Genomic DNA, 19646 nt, shown 5'->3' with positions numbered 1-19646 from the left:
TAAATATATATATATATATCTTTTATTATAACGAATCTATGATTAAAAGAAAAACTAAAATTAGTGATTGTAAAACGATTCGTCCTGAAGAGCTTCAATGTGTCTATTATTATATTGAACGAAAAGAAATATTAATAAATAATGTATTATTTAAATAATTATAAATGTATATTTGTCTTTCATTTCCTTTTACACTTGTTTTTTTTTTATAAAAATAATTTCGAGGATGAAATTTCAATTTTTTCATCAATATGTTATATAGAAATATATTTAATTCCATGTTTTTTTTTAAATTTATGTTCTTTCCAAATTTGTGATTATAAGTTGAAGAAAAACAAAATAAATTAATCTAATTTACTTAGCCTTGTTAAATGCGATTGAAATATACGAGTTATGCAATTGTAAGCAACCAAAATGACTTGTTAACTAGTGAAATACAATTCGTATGTTAAATATTTCATAAAACTGTAATCTCAATATGGTTGCTGTATTTTTTTTATTAGTTAATGTATATGCAGATTTTAATTAATTGATTGTAGAATAATTACAATGAAGGTTTTGCTGTTTCTTGGGTTACATAATTAAAAATATGATGGCAACCAATCTAACATTTCATGCAACGTAGTGTTTATCTGTCAATGTCAGAAGTATGTAACCTGTAGATAACGTCATGTAAACAAACATAGTGAGCGCTATATATATTATATGTAAGTGCATTTATTAATTTTTAAGTTGCAATGGCAATTGTTTTATTTGCCAGGGGTCGTAGCTTGCTCCGTTTATATCCTAATTGTAAGTAAAAATGGCCAGAGTTAAATAGAAACACTTTTGAATGACTGAACTTATTTGCAGGTTATCAAAGCTCTTCTGCAGTGTCATTTATTGTTGCAGCAAATAACATTAAATGCATACCAAGTTATATTCAGAGATGTAAGTAATTAGCTGAGAGGATTTGCTGCAGTATTATGTAAAATACTATTGTAGGTCAAAGTGCAGCATCAGTCAAGAATACAGTCTTGGCTGTGTACAATGGGAGAGTTGATTTGAGATGTTTCAAGAGCTCCAAATGTGGGGAAGAGGTTACAATGAAAAGCAGGTTGAAGAAGGCTGTCGCCGAGTATGGGACGACGGTGATGGTGTTCCACATAACGATATCGCTGATATCGTTGGGCCTCTGCTACTCGCTTATTTCCAAGTACTTTATTGATTGAAATATAAATTGGTGGATTGGAATCTAAAGTGTGCCGAACTTTGCAGCGGTATCGATTTGGAGAAGTTCGTGGAGAAGCTGGGTTTCGCCGAAACGAAGATGACGTCCAATGCGGGAGTTTTCCTCACCGCTTACGCCATCCACAAGCTATTCGCACCAGTGAGGATCGCAATTACTTTGGGGGCGACACCGGTCATTGTTCGCTATCTGAGGCACAAGGGCATCCTGAAGAAACCCTTAAAGATAACCAAAAAGAAATAAGTTTTATTAATAATAAACAAACGAAGACATAGCATTATCGTCAAGATCTATTTATTTTGTATCAAGATTCTATCTATTTATTTTGTAAAGCTTGAATTTCTTCAACACAAAGTTAATATAGAAATACAGTGGGACTTCGCATAACGAGTGACGAGGAGAAGAGAAATCCCTGATTGTGTGCCTGCTACATCATTTTCAGACTTTGAATATGTTAATGTGCATTATCATGGAAAAAAAATGTTGGCCTTTACGAGTAAATAATCCTGGAACGGGTTAAGCGAGGTTCCACTGCAGATCTAAAACGCGTAATTCCGTTCTAAAATGTTCATTTATTCAATGCTTAAAGGGAATGAAATGAGACGTCTAAATAGTAATAAATAAAATGTATTTACGTTTTATTGTTCTCTTTAAATAGAAATGTAGTAAGATTTATCACACGTGTAATAATAACAATGGTATAAAGTCAGTCTATCACAATACTAAGGTTCTCGAGAATATCATATATATAAATATATGGTGAGAGCACTCGCGCTAAGTACTAGGACTCTAGTGTTGATTCGTTTTTTTTTTCGTTAGTTGTATGTTTTCTTGATATCGCGGTTGCTCTTGATCCAACTAATCAGACCGATGAGAATGAAGATTGCCGAGATGCCGATGTGGTAGATTCCATAGGCCAGGTACTGGTTGCGCGGTGAAAGAGCTAGTCCGGTCCTCTTCTCGACAAAAGCCACAGTAAGGGCGGTCTGCAGAGCGAGGGCAAAGAATGTGTTTAGGCCGAATACCAGCCCGTAGCTATCCTCGATGATGCACTTGGCTATCTCGGAACTTGCTATTGTTATCATGAAGTGGTAGATGCCGCAGAAGACGGCGTAACTCGCATAGCTGACGAGAATCGTGTCTGTTTGCGAGCTGAGGAGGATGATGCTGGCCGCGGTGATCGAGCATATCGAGAGGATGAGTTCGCCCTTGCCGCGCCAGTCGATCTTCAGGTGGCCGGCGAAGAGGGCGCTTAGGAAACCGAGGAGGGTTGCGGCTGCCTCGACGGCGCCGTTGTACGTGTTCGCATCTTTCGCGTAGTCCTGTATCTCGGACCAAAGTGGTTGGATGTAGACCTGTACCTGGATGAAACCGGCTGTCGTCAGAGCCCACCACATCGACCACTTCAGCACGTATCGATTGGCGAATGATTGCCCAAAATGGCTCTTCATCAGGGTAAAGGCGTTCCTGTACCTTGCTGGCGTCAGGATGTTAGGGTCATTGTTCTGGTGGAAGTAGATGCTCCTTTTCACCGGCGGCAGTATCAGTGACCAGCACGTCGCCAGGATCATAGCTGCAAAAAAACAGAAACGATGAATGAATGTATCAATTTCTATTAAAGTTGGTTACCTCCAAAGGTAATGTAGTTTAAGCCCTTGTAATCCATGATGCTGAAAGAGATGAGGATCTGCGCCAGAATGCTGGAAAGCGCTCTTCCAGCTAGCACCGCTGCCCTAGTGTGTGAGCTGACTTGCAGGTAATAGTCATTGTCGACTTTTGCGTAAATGTAAGTGTAATATGCCACTTCGCAAGACATAAAAGTCCCGTAGACACCCTGAAAAAAGCAATATCGACCATTAACAAAACTTAAATTTACAGCTTTAATGTTAATACAATTAGTCACTAGCAAAATTCTTAATTTGATAATAAGACATTCACAATTAACTATCACAATGTTATCAATTCCTGAATGCTTTTATTTCTATTCTCGAACATCGATATTGTAAATGTCCATAACCATGACGACCGTCAGACATTTTGATTGTTGTGAAAGAATCTCGTACCCGACAGGTGGATTATATTGTTGTGAATGTTGTTATCCAGCTTCTGTAAATTATGCACGACGCCTCATTAACTATTTCCATTTATTCTAAATAAGGTCAATTAGAAGAGGGCAACTCCAATTCTTCTTCCTCGCTCGCATTGAGCAATTGCCAATTTAAAAACCAGGGTCAAGGTTTTCATCTACACATGTCTTCACCCTCATTCCAATCTCATAACCCAAATTGCCCATTTAATTTTCTTCATTCATTTGCATTCGACTTCCCCGTTTACCAATTATCAAATACTTCGTATCGTGTTCGAGTTAATATTACATCGAATTTAATGTATGCGCCGAACAATATCAAACTTCGAAACCCAATTATCGATACGTTAATTGAATTCAAGTAGGGCATCCAAATAAAATCAATCAATTATGGTTCAGATATATAAGTCAAATGCAATGTTGGTATTTTTAACATGTGTGACATTGACAATGTGTCAACTTAATATTTATTTGATAACAATTTTCGAAACGGCCCTGTTTTTCAGTAACAAATCATCATATCAAAATAATTATATTCGTGTAATCACTTGATTTTTGCAATATTAAAATTGACAAATATTTAAAATGATTCATTGGAAATTACTGAATGTGATAATATTTTTATTGTGTAGTAAAGCTAAACTAAGAGCATTATCTATGAATCCGATAAATCACTGATAACACGAGCGGCGACCAAACAAAATGTGTCAATCTTGTTTAATTACTATTACGGAGATTATTGCATCACATGCCCATCTAATAAGATCCCAACGTTTGCCTTAGCACATTTTATTTTAAAAAAATATCAGATACAATTGATTAAAAGTGATGAAGTTTCATGAATAGATCAGAAACACATGCATTGTTTTATTATTTACTGTTACGTGTTATTCTTATATCACATCATGTTCCTTTCCATTCTCAAAACTTTTTTTCAGGTCGAATTTTATAGTAGGATCAATAGTGTTTGCCACAAAATAACAACATTTACGACGATTCAATTATATTTGATATTTTTATGTTTGATAATTTCATTGGAAAAACAAAATTGAAGAAGTTAATAAATATTAAAATATACAAATAATGTGTGAAAGTGTTACGATTGACGAATGCAGCAATATTTTCGTTGCAAAGAGACGGTTGCCAAGAGTTACGATGAAATAACAAGTAGGTAATGCGATGTTATTATTAGCGCAGCAATTTTATTTTTAAAATTTCAAATTGCATAGAGGAGAAGGTCTTATCTTCAGCTGCAATGTCGTGAACAACGTAAACATACAATGTAGTGCGTTTCGTGACGGCGTAATCAAAATCGTATCGATCCGCCGTGGTAAAAGTGTAATTACCAGACTAATGCCATTACATAATTCCATTCGCGCCTAATATACTCAAATGAATAAATAAATAAATACACACGAATGTGTTGCATTTCCGATTACTGGTCCGACTCATCGATCGCTGTTCCCAATTCCACGCACCGATTACTCTGAATCTTGTTTACCCGATAGGAAATTAGAGCTATTAATTATTCAACAGTTGGCATGTCCAAGGAAAGACATGCAAGAATAATAAAAAAAACAATTGATGAGCGAGAAAGAAAGGGAGAGAAAGACCGCTAAGAATTATTAAATCATGATCAAACAAGACTTGTTTATCACCGAAGACGATTACCAACTTTGATTATTCATATGACGCTTAGGGTATTCATTATTTAAAGTTGGTTACACCAGATTAATTCGATGTTTTTGTTATGTTTCCATCATTGGACATGTTTATAATTACGTTGAATGGAAAAAAATCAAGTATGCACAGTTGCTGGGAATACGTTATAATCCTGGGAATCATCGCAATTTGAAGTTCCAACTGTTCAATTTGTTTTGAATAATTCATTGTCGTGATTTTTTTTAGTTGGTCGTTCGTCATTTTGAAATAATACATCTTTTATCAGTCACTCAATTATTTATAGTTTTTTTTTGTGCGCGATATTTCAAGTTGTCGTTAATGCGCTTTGCAGAACTGATGAATTACGGATGTATTGACATGCATCGTTTAACATTTAAAAATGTATATGTACATTAATTTTCTTACTATTTATTGAGTTATAGAATTTTTATTGTAGAAAGATCAAAGTTTTCTAGGAAATTCATTAATATTTTACACAGTTGCAACTAAAATGACTAAATCTAATGTTCTGATAAGTGTTGAAATCGTATATATTTGTATTTAAAAACAAATAAGATTAATAAATTAGCTTGTTTTGCATTATTGTAATACGTTTATTTTCAGCCAGAAACTAAACTAATTATTATGAGTGTCGAGAAAAGCAATTAGTTTATGCAGCAATATTTAGACATATTGACATTGTGATTTGTTGTTGACATTGACTTTGATTTCGTACTTACTTCAAGTACTTGAAGGTAGAACAGGGATGTGGTCCAGATGAGCATCGCCCAGATTGCAATACCGGACAGTCCGAGGATGACGATCAGCGGTTTGTAGCGGAGAATATCGGTGATGAGGAACATTATAAGTAGATGCACCAGGTAGCTATATGTTCCCACCGGATAGACCTGCTGGGTGACCTCATCCTCGGTGATGTTCCTCCACGGTCCAATCAGATATTCGTAAACGAACGGTTCCGATGGTCTGAACTCTTTGATGAAGCCAAATACGCACAGCAGCAGACTGATCCGAAGCCAGTTCTTCATCCTGTAATATCGTATTAGCTTAGACACATATTCGCAGCACGTTAATTTGGTCGTCATATTCGAAGTTGCTTCAACCGCCACTATTTTTTCTATATTATGAATTTTATTGTGGAAACGCGCTGCGCATTGTCTTACGCAACAACGAACGACGTCGTCGATACCATCGTCGCAGCTGGTGAAACGCAACTGAGACGCGTATTGGCGCGTCCTCGTCTTTTCGTAAAACTCTAGTCGTGTCCGGGAACGCGCCGCGACGCTTTTATCAATATTTCACGTTCAAATGTGTGCAGGCATATTTCATTCACATATAAATTACTAATATATTATAATTACACAGAATGATTTATTAACGCTCGTTTTCAATATAATTTACTTTTATCCTTTTGAACACATATGCGAATACAGCAGAATTAATATCTAAATCTATTTCAAATTCACACTTAACTGTAGAAACAATTTGTTTGTTCTTCATCATTTATATCGAAACTTCCATTTAATTCTAATTTCAAAATGCAAATTCATGTTTATAATATCTATCAACCCTTTGGTTGGTTTATTAATTATTTTTATTAATTCATATTAGAATTTATCTTATTTTGTTTATTATTATTTATAATAATAATAATATTTATTACATCAGTTCAAAAAAAACACATACAGTAATAAAAAAACAAATTAAATATATATATATATAATTTAAAAAAAAGTCAACTGTTACAAAGAGCTATTATTTATATTTATTTAGGATTTATATATCTTTTTGTATTGTTATTATCTGGCTAATAAAATATTAATATTATTTTTAATATCGATCAAGAGAATATTCAAACTAATTCAAATTTAGGGAAGAACTTGTCGATATTAATAATTTGCAATCAGAGTGTAATTGGTTGCCTAAAATTAATTATGCAAATGAAATTCCCGTAACAAAGACATTAAGTAGGGGATAATACGAAAGACGCGTCGTATAGTGTTAATTCGGCTTTAAATAGCTTTAGCACCAAGGTGATTTAGGCGAGACGTTGCAAAAAAAATATAAAGGATGATAATAATAACGATGCGGAGGTGTGTACCTATTAATCAATAAACCACATATCCCGAGATTTACACTAATCACGGCGTTACGTGAAATTGATGCTTTGTGACGCGAACGTAAACAGAATTTTTACTTTCGCTAACAACGAACTAGTTTTCGTGAAACCGAACCAGATTTTTGCAATCCACAACAATTTCTTTCCGAAAACATTAAACCATTGAAATTATAAGTCCAGAAACAAATGAAATGATAAATTTATTTTAATTATCTTACTTCGGCTATACGCGATTTTAACGAATGAAATTTTTGTGGTAATTACTTGAGCGAATCCTTGATGTTTACATTGAAAGCGTTGTGCCAGAGGAGGCTTCTCTTTTCGAAGTCCTGCAGTTTCCACATGAACGTATTAACTCTGCGAATTTAATGGCACGAAGCGCAGAACTGCGACTGACGATGTTACAGTGTGCAGAGTAGAACGGAGAGAGGCTGCCTGTTGCTCAGCAATCCCACTTAGCGCGTATTAAACTTATATAAAAGTGGACGCGTGGAATCTTTGACGATAAGCTCGTTATTACATGCACTATATTTTTTTATTACGACTAATTATGGATCCATTTCTCATTTGTGTCGTGCACACTAATCCGGTGACCTTCAATGTAGAAGAAGGAAACAAATACATTAAATATTTCAAAGATATTTATTTAAATTTAATATAATTACTATTTATTGTTTGCACATTACGAGAGTTATTTTTGACATTTTCTTAAATACATACAATCAATGATTTATTGCAGTCATTAAAGCATTATATTTTACGGTTTTGTTTAATTTTCATATTAATTAATGAAGACAGATTAGCAGCGCTTTTCATTGAAAGCGGAATGCGCCGCAACTAACGGTTCTTACATATAATTACTAAGTTTTCTTTAATTAATATTCACTGAATTAAAGCAAAATTAATAAATGTCAATCAGGGGGGACAAAGTTTTGAAGTTCCGCCACTGATGTCAATCGAGTATTTCATAAAGTAATTAATCCGCTTGTTCTGTTCAGTTTTAAATTCCCATTATTATTTGCTAGATGTTAAATTTTGTAATTTTACATTGTTGTGAAGCCTTACAACATTGAGAATAATTGCTCTTTAAGACGAACCGCTTGTTTTGATATTTCAAAAAATGTGAAAACCATCAATTTTTCAAAGATATTTCATACGGTGGAAATCGCAAGCCCGACAACCGAAATCCCGTCTATCGAAATTCCGATGTTCGAAATCTCGAGTGGATCGAAATCTCGACGTTCGAAATCCCGACTATGTCAAAATCCCGACTATATCGAAATCCCGACAATCTAAAACTTAATAAGATTATTAATTGTTGTTATTTATTGTTAGTAACATAAACTAATTTTATTATAGAATATTTCTTATTCTTAAGTTTTATAATGAATAAGTCAACGAAAAAAAAAATACAATAATAATTAATATTATTTATTGTTATTAAGATTAAATAACAACAATTAATAATCGGGAAAAAGAGCCATCGACCTAGGTCTTAAAAGTATTTTTTCAGTATCCGTCGTACCTATTAAAATATAGGTATATATTCGGGATTTCGATACAGTTGGGATTTTGATTGTCGGGATTATGGTGGTCGGGATTATGGTGGTCGGGATTTCAATACACTCGGGATTTCGAACGTCGGGCTTTCAAAAGACAGTCTTTCGGTTGTCGGGCTTGCGATATAGACCCATTTCATAACGTGTGTAGCATTATTTGTGCAACATTATTCCTCAAGTACACTTGGTTCTCTTTTTATGCGGTAGATACGTTCCACAGGAAAACGCATAAAAATAAATCGAACAAAAAAGGACTAGACATACGTATAAAAATAAAGGATACGTTCCATATTTTTTTAAAATCGCATAAAACTAAGTCAATGACTTACAATATACCGAAAACCGCATAAAAAAGGGTTTATTAAATTTCAGAATAATAATTAATCTTACTATATTTTTTCTGAAATGTTTATTCATAATTTTATAAAAACGTTAACAATCATAGACAAGTTTATTAAATTTCAGGAAAATATAATCTTAACATATTCCTTCTAAATTTATACAGAAAAATTTTACAAAAAAAAATACAGAAAATTATGAAAGTTAATTTTTCTTCACATTTTTTCTTTACAATTATCGTCGCTATATGAGAGTGTTCGGCATAATTTGCGAACTGGTTCGAAATCACTTTCATCACTAGAAGAGATAGTCAGCATATCAGATCTATGTCCTGAAGATAATGATTCTTCACAATCAAAATTAGTCTCAACTTCGCATGTTGATTTTTTTGCTTTGACAATATAATCAGTGATTAAACTTTGCGATGGCTTTGCTATTTTTTGTACAATTCCTGATATCCAGAAATGCAATTCTGAAGCTCGCGTTGAAACTTGAATGCTCGTTCAGAATTATCATCTTTTTCGATGAAATGGTTTGCCAATTTGTGTGAAAACGTGTCAAAATGGTTTAAAATAGTTATTTACCGCATAAAAAAAGAGGACCGAGTGTAATATCTGACAGGCTAAGTTAGGCAACTTTAGCATCAACCCAGTCAGTAAAGTTAGGTTAATTTTGTTGTGCAGCTACAATAAGAATGCCTCCGAAGAAGGGTGCAGCAAAACCGGCGAAGGGGGCCAAAGGCGGTGATGACTCTGAGAAAGGTGAGATATTAATTGCATTAATTAATTTATTTAATGAAGTAATGTTATTAGGTGGTAAGGAGAAAAAAGGTGGGACTGCGGTTAAGGTGAGACACATTCTATGCGAAAAACAGTCAAAATGTTTGGAAGCATTAGAGAAGCTGAAGGCAGGTCAGAAGTTTCCTGAGGTGGCTGCAGCTTACAGTGAGGATAAGGCCAGATCTGGTGGTGATCTGGGTTGGATGACCCGTGGTTCTATGGTGGGTCCTTTCCAGGATGCAGCTTTTGCCCTACCCAACTCTACTGTTAACAGTCCAGTCTACACAGATCCCCCAATTAAAACCAAGTTTGGTTACCACATTATAATGGTGGAAGGAAAGAAATAAATATATTGTTTTGTATGTTTTTATTTACTAGTATCTATTTTTTTTTAATTTTTCATTATCACAAACTTGAATATTCAAACTATATAAATACCTTTAATCATCATATACCAATATATACAATTACTCTTATTGACAACTTTTGAATACTCTTTGTATATTTGTTCCATGAACAGTTAAAGGCAACACTGCCTATAACTACTATTTTGAATTAGTAATTAAACAAAATGCATAGTAATGGGTGTTTGTATATAAGGTAAATAGTTAACATTATTATATTAAATTTCTTCACAGTTGTTTGTACTCTTTGTTCAAGGTTCTGCCGATGAGGAGTCTCCTGACTTCGGAGGTGCCGGCTCCAATCTCGTAGAGTTTGGCGTCCCTCAGGAGTCGTCCGGTTGAATAATCGTTGATGTAGCCGTTACCACCTGCGACAAAGATAATGCGATTAATTTAGATGATTGAAGTAAAGTTGTAATGTGGGTTGCTCGCCTAGTATTTGGATGGCATCAAGTGCGACCTGGGTAGCTTTCTCGGCGCAGTATAGGATGACTCCGGCGCAATCCTTGCTATTCGCATTGCTCTTCTCGCAGGCCCTTGCCACGCTGTACAGGTAACTGCGGCAAGCGCTGAGGGTGGTATACATATCGGCCATTTTTCCTTGCAGCAGTTGGAACTCTCCAATTGGTTGTCCAAACTGCTTCCTCTGGTGAGCGTAATTAAATGCGATGTCGCAGCAGGCCTGCATTAAACCAACTGGTCCGGCTGCAAGCACCAACCGCTCGTAATCTAATCCAGACATCAATACGTAAACACCTTTATTTACGCCGCCCATCACGTTCTCCGCTGGGACTTTGCACTCCTCAAAGATGAGTTCGCATGTGTTCGAACCGCGCATTCCCAATTTATCCAACTTTTGCGCGGTCGAAAATCCTTCGAAGCCTTTCTCCACCAAGAAAGTGGTGATGCCGCGCTGGTTCAACTCTGGACTAGTTTTGGCATATACCACAAGGACGTCAGCATCCGGGCCGTTGGTGATCCAGAACTTGTTGCCGTTCAGCACGTAGTAATCACCTTTCTTTTCGGCGCGCAGCTTCATCGACACCACATCCGAACCGGACCCCGGCTCAGACATGGCAAGAGCGCCGATATGCTCGCCGTTCACCAATTTCGGCAGATATTTTTTCTTCTGTTCTTCGTTGCCGTTTCTGTAGATCTGATTTATGCAGAGATTCGAGTGAGCGCCGTAGCTAAGAGCGATAGCTGAACATGCCCTCGATAGCTCTTCCATAATAATCACGTGGTCCAGGTATGTTCCCCCCAAACCCCCATATTCCGATTTTACTGTTACACCTGAAATCATACAATTCAATTTCAAACTGTGTCACCGTATGCAACCCGTTAAGCGCCAAATATAATTTTTGAATTCGCAGTCTCACCGAGTATACCGAGGTTTCCCAATTTCTTCCAGAATTCGCGGATGTCGGCAAAGTTGTTCTTCTTGTCGATATCATTCGCGTGCGGTGCCAATTCTTTTTGCGCGAAGTTGAATACGGTTTCCCTGAGCTAAATTTTACGAAAGAAACGAGAAATCAGTAAAGCAGAATTAAAATACGCATGATGATATTATCAGTTTTTTCCTTCAAAATTCTATTAGATATTCACGGTAATAATCGAGGTCGCAAATTCAAATAATGGAACATATTAATGCGGTGTCAGGGTTTGTCAAGGTCATTGAGAAGATCTTGAGATGATGATGATGACGCTGTTCCATTGATGGCAGTTAATTATATGTGCGTGGGTCACAGACCTGGATTTGGTCATCGGTGAGACCGAAGACATTCTCATCGATGGGGTAGTACTGGGACATGGGTCGGCATCCCAATGAAGTAACCCTCCTCCTCACATTTTCCAAAATCCTTCTAGATAACCTCAAAGCCATGTTCGAAGAACAAAAAAAAAAGATAATCGTATGCAACCTTTCGAGCCGACTTTGCGATCGTAACTATTCCCCTTATTGCTTAGGACAAAATTATCATCGCCAGAATTCTATACATACTCGGCCACAAACACTCGTGACCTCAAAAGTATACACACACACACGCTCAATCGCGTACGCAACAACATGCGTGTGTGTGTTTCGTAAGTCTCTTCTCTCCTCCACTCAGTATCTATTCATTATTACGACGAGATCAAAATATTATTCAATTTCCTCAATATTTAATGGGAGCAGCAGAGCGTTCCCTTTCTTTTCCGCCCTTCCGCATGCTTCAATTAAATAGCTTCTGGCGTGTGTCTCTTTTCAGTCACATTATCTCCCTATCGTGTTTACTATATATTTGCACAATCGTGATATCAACATTTTGAAAACGCAAATCGGTGATGTTGCAATAAACATAATTGGCGCAATTTTATAAATCTACAAGTTATTACTATTTGCATTAATAATGATAACGATCACAAATTTCATCTAATTTTCATCATTTACATGAAAATTAACTAATTTAAAATAAAAGTAAAGTGGAACCTCGAGCTCCTCGCATAACGAGCATTTTGCTTAACGAGCAAAATTAATTGTAAGAAAAATGACTCGCTTAACGAGTGACGTTTCACATAACGAGTGACGATGAGAAGAGAAGTCCCGGATTAAACTCGTTAAGCGAGGTTCCACTGTATCTTTAAATAAAATTGAAATGAAACATTTGATATTTTACAAGTGACTCATTTAATATTGATGGCAATTTAGTAATTGTAGATTTTACTTGCATCTCTAATTAATTTTCAATTGTAAAAGTTATTTTTACGTTAACGGAATTAAATTGAAACGAAATATTTAATAATTAACAAATACGTATTTAATATTGAAAACAATTAAAAAATAGTTATACACAGTTATACATATTAGCATCGGAATGTTAAAAATTAAAGATTATCATTTAATTTTTCATATTTTGAAATGACCAAAATCCTTACAAACTGTAAAATGTTTTATAATTATATTTCCTTGGTTTTTGGTTTGGTTGGTTTTTCAGATAATTTAATTGTGCTGCACTCAATTTATATGCAATCAACTCCATAAATAGAAATACAGTAAACAGATATCATGATTGGACGTATTAGAAATATTTAATATTAATTTTAAGGTAGCAGCTCAAGTTTTACTTTTACTTATTTTACTAATCATTGTTGTCATAAGTGACGTAAAGTCGCGGTTAGTTACAGCGCATTCCGTTGTATTCTACAATAATAATTTGTGCGTGAAGATGCGAACGCCCATGGAATTTCGATGTCGACCCATAGTTGTCACAATCAATAATGCGGGGAGCATGAAATAATCGAGCCACTTTCGAATCGAGAACAATCGAATAATCGTCGGCGATAATTTGAAAATGGAAATACAGAAGAAATGTCGTCACGGCGCTCGCGTCGAGAGAGGACCGAGCGAGCGGGCAAGAAGTTTCCTTCGTTCGTTGCAAATATGGCTGAATAGAAATTTTTCTAACTTTTACCCATAAATCGAAAACGAATGCTGAGAAGAAATCGAAATCAAATACAATTATTTATTACTTTATTTTATTACGTACACTGTTCGTTCGATCGAACAGTGTGCTGTACTACGCATCCTAATACGGTCGCAACCAAATGCGGATCAGCCGAAATTATAACAAAAACAATTGAATAATATTTTAAATTATGCAACCTTCGACATGTCAATGTCGTAGCACGTTGCATCTGCGATTAGCATAACGAAATTAATGCGTGGCTTCGCCTGGGTTTTTTTCTTCCCTTTTCGTAATTTTCGATTGGTTCTGTTTTCCAATTCCATTTGAAGGTCGGATCGTTATGTAGAAAGCGCCATTATTTTAGTATTTATATACTTTTTGTTGTTGTTTCGAGGAAAATTTTCCTTTCGGAGATTCTTCGGAAGGAAGGAAAAAACCGGACAGTCGTCGACAATTGAAAGAGAAAAGTGCATGTGCAGCGTTAAGAATCTAAGCGCCTTTTAATCGCCTTTAAATGGGTGCGGACTTTCGCCTGCTTCGAACATTTATTTACCGAAAAGAAAAGGAATATACGGAGGGAGAGAAAGAAAAACGTGACCGAGGAGAGTTCGATTTTCGGATTATGAAATTTCGCGACTTTCTAGCCGGACGAGCCCCGTTTAACAATGTTTGGCTTTGACATACACACATTTATTTTTTATTTTCTTTAGAAAAAAATATATGGAGAGAACCCTGACTCTCGATTCGCCTTCGCACGAGTGCAATGCTAAAATTATTGATGACTCATCGTTGTCAGACCGAAATACCAACGTATTCCGATTTAACAATCAGCTATAATCTTGTATTAGTTTTAGTATCAATTAAGTTCACTTTTCTATATATTTGAATGCGAATTACAGCCAAATATATGAAATCACAGAAATAATTAAATACGAATTCACCACAACAATATTTATATCTATTATATTTTCTGAGAAAATCAGTAAAATTTGGAGACATTGTTTTTTTTTGCGTTAATTTTTCATTTTTGAACGAACAATACACCACAGCAATATTTGAATACTTGCTACATACCCCAAATATCCAACTTTCTTATGTATCTTTTGAATCCACATCAATAACTAAATGCATGCTACATTTCCCAACTATCCAGCTTTCATATTCATCTTTTGGATCAACTCTATCTATTATAGTTTTTGAGAAAATCACTAGAATGTGGAAACACTGCTTTTTGGAGCGTTCCATTGCTTGATATATTAACATTTTATTTAATTTTATCATATTCAACTTTTTACCAGCATTTATATTTGACGCGTTAAAGTTATCGTCCGAATTGACGTAACATACGTCAAAGAAATTAGGTTACACCGAAGGCTTCAAAAGTCGCATTTAAATATCATACATATTGATGAACGCAGTTTCCATGGTGTTATAATATCGAGATGATTTGAATTTCTTGATGTTTAGACATCCGTCGTCAATATAAATATCACCTATCTGGTTGAATGAGTTAGTTAGTCTCGGCGATCACGTTCTATTGAACATTTGTTGAAAACGTAACGAGAGAAATTTGGGACGTATAATAAAGCAGATGTCAAACAGATTTGACACAAAATATAGAATAGCTTAAATATTCTAGTTTGCTATAAACGTAACAATTTGCAGCATTTTTTAATATTTTGTTTAAATATTCAATAATTATTATTGCGAAAATTAGTTATCTACGCATTTTTGGTACCTGCATATTTACGGTACGGGTTTCCCCAAAACTGATAGAAAAAAAGAAAAGTAGACAATAAAATAGAAATTTTCAAAGAAAAGAAAATAGTTTTGTATTTATTTGATTCTAACTATTTGTTTTTTTTTGTAAAATAATTGCAGTTGATGGGAAATTGCACCGTTGTTTTTATAATAAGAACAAGATTGTGGATATTCATGGGAACAAAGCAGAGTGGATCTTCTTGAATGGGATCCGGCGACTGCGACGAAGATCCACCCGAGGAGACAAGGTCAAAGAAAGTGGATTTGTTTACAATTGTACGGACGAAATTCTATGAGAGAAAGCGCCTACGCAGAAGAACGACATATCACTACTATCGGCGTCATCATCATCTTCATCGGAGTGGCTGGTATTGTTAAAAGAGCAAGACAAAAGTAAAAGCCGAAGAAAATAAATAAACAAAAAAAACAGAAGCGTTACGGAATCTCGTGTCGAAGAGAGTTACAATAAAAAGGAGGAACTGCACAAGTAGGTCGTGGGTGGATATATATTTCGTTGTTTTCTTCATCGTCCGTAGAAATGCAGTGCGAGTTCAAGGTCATTCGAAACGCTCGGACGTACGATTTTGCGTGGTGCAGTGGGGTAGAGGAGTAATTACCTGAAGAATACACCTTTTCAACTTTATGACTCGGCTACTACTACTACTTTTGCACCGGCGCTTCCCTCCACCCCACCAGGCACTATAAATGCACCTGAAAATATTCTTCAGGAGTCAGACTTGAACGAACTGTCGCCATGAAAGCAGCAACTACTCTCGCCTTCGCCGTCCTCTTGGTGGGCATCGTCAGCGCCCAATTCCCCGGTGGCCGCATCCTGGAACCCCCGGTGCCGGCTCTGTGCGCCCAAAGGGTCATCCACGAACGGTTCCCCGATGGTAAGCATTATATCTTAATTAAATGTATTTCAATCAAATTGTAAATCTGCAATTAATTTGATATTTAGAGTTGTGTATTTAATTTTTTCATATTTCAATTTCTTTCTCCGTATAGGTAAAGGATACATGTTCAGCTGGAGGGAACCGAGCCTGAAAGGTGTTGAGGAGGATTGGTTGGGTGGTAGAAATTACTGCAGACAGAGGTGCATGGATCTAATTTCGCTGGAGACGAGCGCCGAGAACGAATGGATCAAGCAGAGGCTAGTTCAAGAGAAGGTACGAAATAATTGACAATTCCTCAATCACTCATCAAGTGAAAAGTAAAACATAAATTACATTGCATTATCGGACAAAAGAATACGCAACATTTTTCGCAAACGAAATAATCAAACATCTTGCGCCACTCGAGCAATTTCAAAAAACCCGTTCACGTACTCAATTATAAAATAACATGAAACGAATTCCATTTACCCACATTCAATTAAAATAGATAATAATTTGTACGTTTCCATTAGGTCAAATACATCTGGACTTCGGGTCGTCTGTGTGACTTCAAGGGCTGCGATCGCGCCGATCTTCAACCCCTCTCCGTCAACGGATGGTTCTGGACGGCAGTTCTGCAGAAATTGGCACCGACAACCGCTCGCCACCAAAACGATTGGTCCGAGAAGGGCGGTATCGGTAAACCTCAACCTGATAACAGGGAAGCACAGCAAGGGGGCGCTACCGAGAATTGTCTGGCCGTCCTCAATCAGTTCTACAACGATGGAGTCAACTGGCACGACGTAGCCTGCCATCACCGCAAGCCCTTCGTCTGCGAGGAGAACGAGGATCTCCTCAAGTACGTGCGCTACACCAATCCAGAGTTGCGAGTGTAAAGACAAACCATGTCCACTCTCTCCTCTCTCTCTCTCTTCTTCTCGTTTCCTAACCGACTGACATTATAATTTATTCTTTCATTCTTTTACGAGTTGTACAAAATAAATATATAAATAAATAAAAAAAATATATATTAAAAATAATCCGTAATGTGTTTCAATAATTATTACCCAAAACGAAATTATATACTTTCGATTTTGAATGAAAGCTTTCTCTAGGAACGCTGAAAATCATTTGCACTTTGAATTTCAAAAGATCGCTCTTCATGCTTGAGTAGCTTCTCAACTCTCGAAGCCAGTTTCCCAAATTATGTTCTACGGAACACTGGTTTTCAGTGGAAGGTAGTTAATAGGTGTTCCGTGAAAACCTGGAATGTAATCATTACTAAGTAAATAATATCCTACAAAATAAACAAGGTGTTACGCGAAAATTTCAGGATTTGCGAAGTGTTCTGTAGCAGGAAAATTTTGGGAAACCCTGCTCTAAGTAATTATCATTTTGTATTATTGACAAAGTGTATAACTTAATTGATAGAGGGCTGATGTAGTGCATCATTTGGTTATAAATACAGGCCATAATAATGATAATAAAAACTTTATCGACATTCTGTTAATAATTCTAAATTTACTACATTCACATGTTGTCATTTTTATGTAATTCAGTGTGAATCGCCAATATTCCTGATATAATATTTATTTATTCTGTTTTCAATTTGATTTAAAGTTATTATTACCATATTACATATATGTTTGAAGCAACATCAAATCTTTAAATGGTTATTTGATATTGATTGTTTTTTTTTGCACGTACTTAATTTAATGACTATGCAATCATTCGATAATGATGGTTTCTCGGTGGGGGAATGGTAGATGGAAAATACCTGAAAAATGTGCCTCTTCAATAGGCGTTTACCAGTAACTACCACCACATTTTCAACTCCCCACCTCATGTTTTACCTGTACTATAAGTAGTGGACGATATTGGTCTTTAGCGGTCATACTTCGATCAACTTTCAAAATGAAAGCAGAAACGACACTAGTAGCATTTTTTGTCTTCGTGGGCATCGTGAGCGCCCAATTTCCGAGTGGTCGCGTTCTTGAACCACCTGTACCGTCCCTTTGTGCGCAAAGAGTCATCCACGAACGTACACCCGATGGTAAGCTCAATTTATTTTTATTTTTACAAATTATAATTTTCTAATAGAAAAAAATCGTGAACATAAATGTAATTCTATATAAATGAATACAGACTAAAACTAATATTTGTAGGTAAAGGATACATGTTCAGCTGGAGGGAACCAACTTTGAAGGGTGTTGAGGAGAACTGGTTGGGTGGTAGAAATTATTGCAGACAGAGGTGTATGGATCTGGTTTCGTTAGAGACGAGCGCCGAAAACGAATGGATCAAGCAGAGGCTTGTGCAGGATAAGGTAATTTATTTCAAAATTTTATTTTATTTATTTTTTGCATCTTTGACACATAAATTTAATTAGGTCAAATACATCTGGACTTCTGGTCGTCTGTGCGACTTCAAGGGCTGCGATCGCGCCGATCTACAACCTCTGTCCGTGAACGGATGGTTCTGGACCGCGGTTCTGCAGAAATTAGCACCTACAACCGCTCGTAATCAAAATGATTGGTCTGAGAACGGTGGTATCGGTAAATCGCAACCTGATAACAGGGAAGCGCAACAAGGTGGCGCTACCGAGAATTGTCTGGCCGTCCTCAACCAGTTCTACAACGATGGAGTCAACTGGCACGATGTAGCCTGCCATCATCGCAAGCCCTTCGTCTGTGAAGAAAACGAGGATCTCATCAAGTACGTGCGTTACACCAATCCAGAATTGAGAGTGTGAACAAAAGGAAAAGAAAAAGTGCAACGTCCATGACGCTCTGAAAATCATCTTCTTAGAACCTTCATCTATCTCTTTTTTTTTTATTCCTAACACGACTGACTTTGTAACTTATTTTGTAAACAAATATACGTTTAATTTAAATATCGTTTTTGAATTATTTATTCATTCATTCTAAATTTTTTCTAAATTTTGAAATGAACGTGATACGACGATCAACATTGATCTTAATAGCGTGAATAGTTTAAACAACTCATATAGAAGCCACAAGCCAATTTTTATATTACAATTTCAAAGAGAACGGTCATTAAAACGCATAGAAATAGATCAAATTAATAAAAATATTAATGAATAAATCTAATTTTTATATAAGCTATATCAGTACAAGATGCGTAATGTATTTGAGAACATAATTTTTAATTTCTTTTGAAGTATTTGTTAATTTTTTGGCGAGCATAATTCTGTCCTCAAATACCTTACCGCAGTCCTTGAATAGAATCAAATAAGACAATATTCTAACTAAATTATTTTTCAAAGGTTCAATTCAAGAGGAATTTATAGAAATTAAGTAATGATGGGACGTTAAAACTCACTTTGCCGAAGTTTCATTACATTTTTCTGGAT

General features: G+C 35.8%; 6 protein-coding genes across 6 annotated transcripts; 4 read left to right on the top strand and 2 right to left on the bottom strand.

Moving 5' to 3' along the window:
* The first annotated feature begins 639 nt into the window (after nt 1–639).
* LOC108557737 (protein FAM210B-like) lies at nt 640–1515 on the top strand. Its single transcript, XM_017914382.1, has 4 exons — nt 640–792; nt 853–930; nt 985–1195; nt 1258–1515. The coding sequence occupies exons 1-4, from the start codon at nt 738–740 to the stop codon at nt 1469–1471; spliced, it is 558 nt and encodes a 185-aa protein (XP_017769871.1). The 5' UTR covers nt 640–737; the 3' UTR covers nt 1472–1515.
* Nucleotides 1516–1875: 360 nt separating this feature from the next.
* On the bottom strand, nt 1876–7556 carry LOC108557736 (folate transporter 1-like). The gene is made up of 4 exons (XM_017914381.1): nt 7378–7556; nt 5717–6023; nt 2858–3062; nt 1876–2801 (listed from the first exon to the last, which is right to left on the bottom strand). Exons 1-4 carry the CDS (start codon nt 7455–7457, stop codon nt 2044–2046), a joined length of 1350 nt encoding a protein of 449 aa, XP_017769870.1. The 5' UTR covers nt 7458–7556; the 3' UTR covers nt 1876–2043.
* A 2085-nt stretch (nt 7557–9641) lies between these two features.
* LOC108557747 (peptidyl-prolyl cis-trans isomerase NIMA-interacting 4) lies at nt 9642–10167 on the top strand. The gene is made up of 2 exons (XM_017914393.1): nt 9642–9772; nt 9824–10167. Exons 1-2 carry the CDS (start codon nt 9706–9708, stop codon nt 10135–10137), a joined length of 381 nt encoding a protein of 126 aa, XP_017769882.1. The 5' UTR covers nt 9642–9705; the 3' UTR covers nt 10138–10167.
* Nucleotides 10168–10277: 110 nt separating this feature from the next.
* LOC108557746 (isovaleryl-CoA dehydrogenase, mitochondrial) lies at nt 10278–12231 on the bottom strand. The gene is made up of 4 exons (XM_017914392.1): nt 11945–12231; nt 11574–11700; nt 10627–11487; nt 10278–10562 (listed from the first exon to the last, which is right to left on the bottom strand). Exons 1-4 carry the CDS (start codon nt 12074–12076, stop codon nt 10423–10425), a joined length of 1260 nt encoding a protein of 419 aa, XP_017769881.1. The 5' UTR covers nt 12077–12231; the 3' UTR covers nt 10278–10422.
* Nucleotides 12232–15523: 3292 nt separating this feature from the next.
* On the top strand, nt 15524–17225 carry LOC108557705. The gene is made up of 3 exons (XM_017914341.1): nt 15524–16291; nt 16407–16567; nt 16807–17225. The coding sequence occupies exons 1-3, from the start codon at nt 16153–16155 to the stop codon at nt 17167–17169; spliced, it is 663 nt and encodes a 220-aa protein (XP_017769830.1). The 5' UTR covers nt 15524–16152; the 3' UTR covers nt 17170–17225.
* A 960-nt stretch (nt 17226–18185) lies between these two features.
* LOC108557704 lies at nt 18186–19115 on the top strand. Its single transcript, XM_017914340.1, has 3 exons — nt 18186–18326; nt 18439–18599; nt 18663–19115. The coding sequence occupies exons 1-3, from the start codon at nt 18188–18190 to the stop codon at nt 19023–19025; spliced, it is 663 nt and encodes a 220-aa protein (XP_017769829.1). The 5' UTR covers nt 18186–18187; the 3' UTR covers nt 19026–19115.
* The last annotated feature ends 531 nt before the right edge of the window (nt 19116–19646 follow it).

Source organism: Nicrophorus vespilloides, unplaced genomic scaffold, assembly GCF_001412225.1.
Source record: "Nicrophorus vespilloides isolate i.1.1-1 unplaced genomic scaffold, Nicve_v1.0, whole genome shotgun sequence".
NCBI lineage: Eukaryota > Metazoa > Arthropoda > Insecta > Coleoptera > Silphidae > Nicrophorus > Nicrophorus vespilloides.
The sequence above is the reverse complement of the archived record's forward strand: the minus strand, read 5'-3'. Positions and strand labels throughout refer to the sequence as shown.